Source organism: Myotis nattereri (genome assembly GCF_964212035.1).
Source record: "Myotis nattereri genome assembly, chromosome: 6".
NCBI classification, from domain to species: Eukaryota; Metazoa; Chordata; class Mammalia; order Chiroptera; family Vespertilionidae; genus Myotis; species Myotis nattereri.
The window spans coordinates 8,284,229-8,286,815 of record NC_138081.1 but is presented as its reverse complement, the minus strand read 5'-3'; the positions used below and the strand labels follow the sequence as shown (position 1 = coordinate 8,286,815).

The window sequence follows — 2,587 nt, the reverse complement described above, 5'->3', positions numbered from 1 at the left end:
GCCATCTGACAGGACTGGGGGGTGGGGGCTCCTCCCAGGCAGGAGGAGACAAAGGCAGCGGCACAGAACTGTGGGGCTGGGCCAGGGCTTCCCAGGTCAGGCGGACCTGGCACGTGACCTGCTGCCTCCTGTCCTCCGGGCTTTGGCGCTAAAGGCACTCAGAGCATTGCCCACTCGGGCCCCTGGCCCTGAAGACCAGGCTGTGTCTGAGGCACACAGGGTGGGGTGGCAGAGGCTTGGGGCTCAGGGCTACAGAGCAGTGCTTCCAGTTGTTTTAGATCCAGGGCCCATTGGGGCCCGGACACCCTCCCGCCGGGAACAGGGGTCATGGATGTTGAAGGTGCCAACTTAGGCGTTTGAGAAATTGCCTCCCTGGGGCATGGCCCAGGCCCCCTGCCTCCATGGAGCAGGTGCAGGGTAAGTGGGACCTTGCTAGGCATCCCAGGAGAGGGGAGGACACATGGGCTGGGGGAGAGGGTTCCGTTCCTGGGTGGTAGGAAGTGGCCTGGGGCACCTCCAATCCCTGCAATGTTCCCAGGCAGGAGGGGTTCAGACCCAAAGATTCTTTCCATCAAATCCCTCCTCCCGCAGCCCTTCCGTCCTGTCAGGCCTGGTCTGGTCCTACCATTTTTTGGTGGGGTCTGACTGTGGTTTTGGAATTCCATGACATGGCTCCAGACACCGAGGTGGGCACCCTCAGAGCTGGGTACCGGAGCCAGGACTTCAGCACCAGGGACCCTCAGTAACCTGAGCAAAGGTGCCCCTGCCCCTCCGATGTGGGGCTTTGTCCACTTGGAGCAGCTGACTGGGTCTGGACGGGCTCTGACTACGTAACACAAGGTCAGAGATCCCACCAGAGCCTGGAAGCAGTGGACGCACTGGTCCTGCTTGACCACCGTGAAGCCCACCTGATGGGCTGTGGGCAGGAAGCCACTGGCAGCTCCTCAGGGCTGCCTCCTGCCTGTGCCCCTGGGAGGGCAGTCCCACCAGTCCAGCACCAAGGCTCCATGGCGTTTGTGCCAGGGATACAGAGCTAAGTGCCTGATTTGACTGGCCCGGTCAACAGGGCTCAAAGCTGAAAGAAATGGAGGGACCCAGGTGGAAACTTGAAACTTTATTAAATACTCATTCACCCGTTTGCCACCACTGCTCACAGCAGGAAAAAAATTATCAAAATGCAATTTAGAAAATTAAACCCAATCCCCAGTATGTATAGGCTGTTCCTTGCCTCTACCACAGAGGTTGAGGGGCAGATGGGGGTGGGGGGCGGTCGGGCACCTTTTCTCCAGCCACAGGCCCCTGAGCAATTCTGACTGCGGCGGCAGGAGGTACCCCGCTGCCAGGTGACCCGGCATCTCGCTGCCCTCTGGGGAGGTGGTTATTGCTGGGAGGGGCGGGGCTGGGACTGTTCTGTTCCTACTGGGCTGAAGACCTGTCTGCCTCTCTCCTGGTGGACAGCGACCAGTCCGAGTGGATGACCAATCCCCACAGAAGCCCCAATTGCCACCTGAGAAGGGGAGTGGGAGGGCAGGAAGGGTGTTCTCTGGAGAGAGGACAGGGGGTGCCCAGCTGATTTTGATGGGAGGACGCCCCGGTGCAGCCTGGTGACCACGCTTGTCCTTAGCTCCTGAGGATGACACACTCCCCTGATTCCGGCTGTCCGGCCCTGCTCTTGGGCAGGGCTCCCATCCCCTTCAGTTAGGCCGTTTTCCTGCTGTCTTCTCACCCTGGAGACTACGTGGCCACCTCCACGTGTCAGCCTCAGCCTGCGCCTGTGGAGGCGAGGATGGCTATGCGCACGGTGCCTCCTCCATGTGCTGGACCCAGCCCTCCAGGACTCAGCAGCCGCTCCCCGTCTCTGTGGCCTCCAAGGTCACGGCCCCTTGCTGCATGGCAGCAGTGGCCACGCCGATGGCCTCCTCCAAGGTCTGCTGCTCCTCCAGCTGTGGAGAGAGGAGAGAGTGAGGCCCTCTTCTAGGTTCGAGGGGTGGTTGCATGCGGCCGACGTTTTGAATTCCCTCCATCCACTCAGTGCCACACTGGACACTTAGTGGAGCCCCATTAACAGGAGGGCACTGATGAAGAGTCCTGTTAGGCTAGTATGGCCAGGGAGCCACAGAATGGTCCAGGGTCAGAGAACGGGCTTGCTCACAGAAGGGAACACTGGCTGGAGCGCCTCCTTCTTTTCCTGGTGAAGAAATAAAGCTAGGAAGAGACGAAGGGTTTAGACCACCAGGCAGACTGCCACTGAAGTTACTGTGAAGGCTGGAAGGGGCTGCTCCACTCTGCCTCAGTCAAGAAAGGGCCGAGACAGGCATGTGGATGTAGGAAGAAAGGGGTCTTCCCTCTGAAGTGAGCTGCTTTGGAGCCAAATGCCCTTCTCAAGATCTCCATCTAACTCCTCTCCCAGACCTCTACCCACCTGCACAGCAATGTGCGTTCCGTTGGCTGTGGCCAACAGCGCCACCTGTTGATGATGGAGGGGTGCTACACTGGAGTCATCGGCCACCACAGCCCCAGAGGTAATGATTGTGACCTGAAATACAGATGAAAGAGGTTTTCCAACTCACTTACACTACTCTCCCTC

General features: G+C 59.4%; 1 protein-coding gene across 2 annotated transcripts in view; it reads right to left on the bottom strand.

Annotated features, from left to right (window-relative positions):
* Positions 1–1,099: 1,099 nt before the first annotated feature.
* Positions 1,100–2,587, bottom strand: part of ZNF76 (zinc finger protein 76) — a 37,847-nt gene continuing 36,359 nt past the window's right edge. For both annotated transcript variants that reach the window (XM_081093908.1, XM_081093907.1), the window contains exons 13-14: positions 2,423–2,536; positions 1,100–1,943 (exon numbers count right to left, since the gene is read on the bottom strand). In XM_081093908.1, coding sequence (XP_080950034.1) covers positions 1,839–1,943; positions 2,423–2,536 — 219 coding nt within the window. In that variant the 3' untranslated portion in view covers positions 1,100–1,838. The remainder of the gene's footprint in view (positions 1,944–2,422; positions 2,537–2,587) is intronic.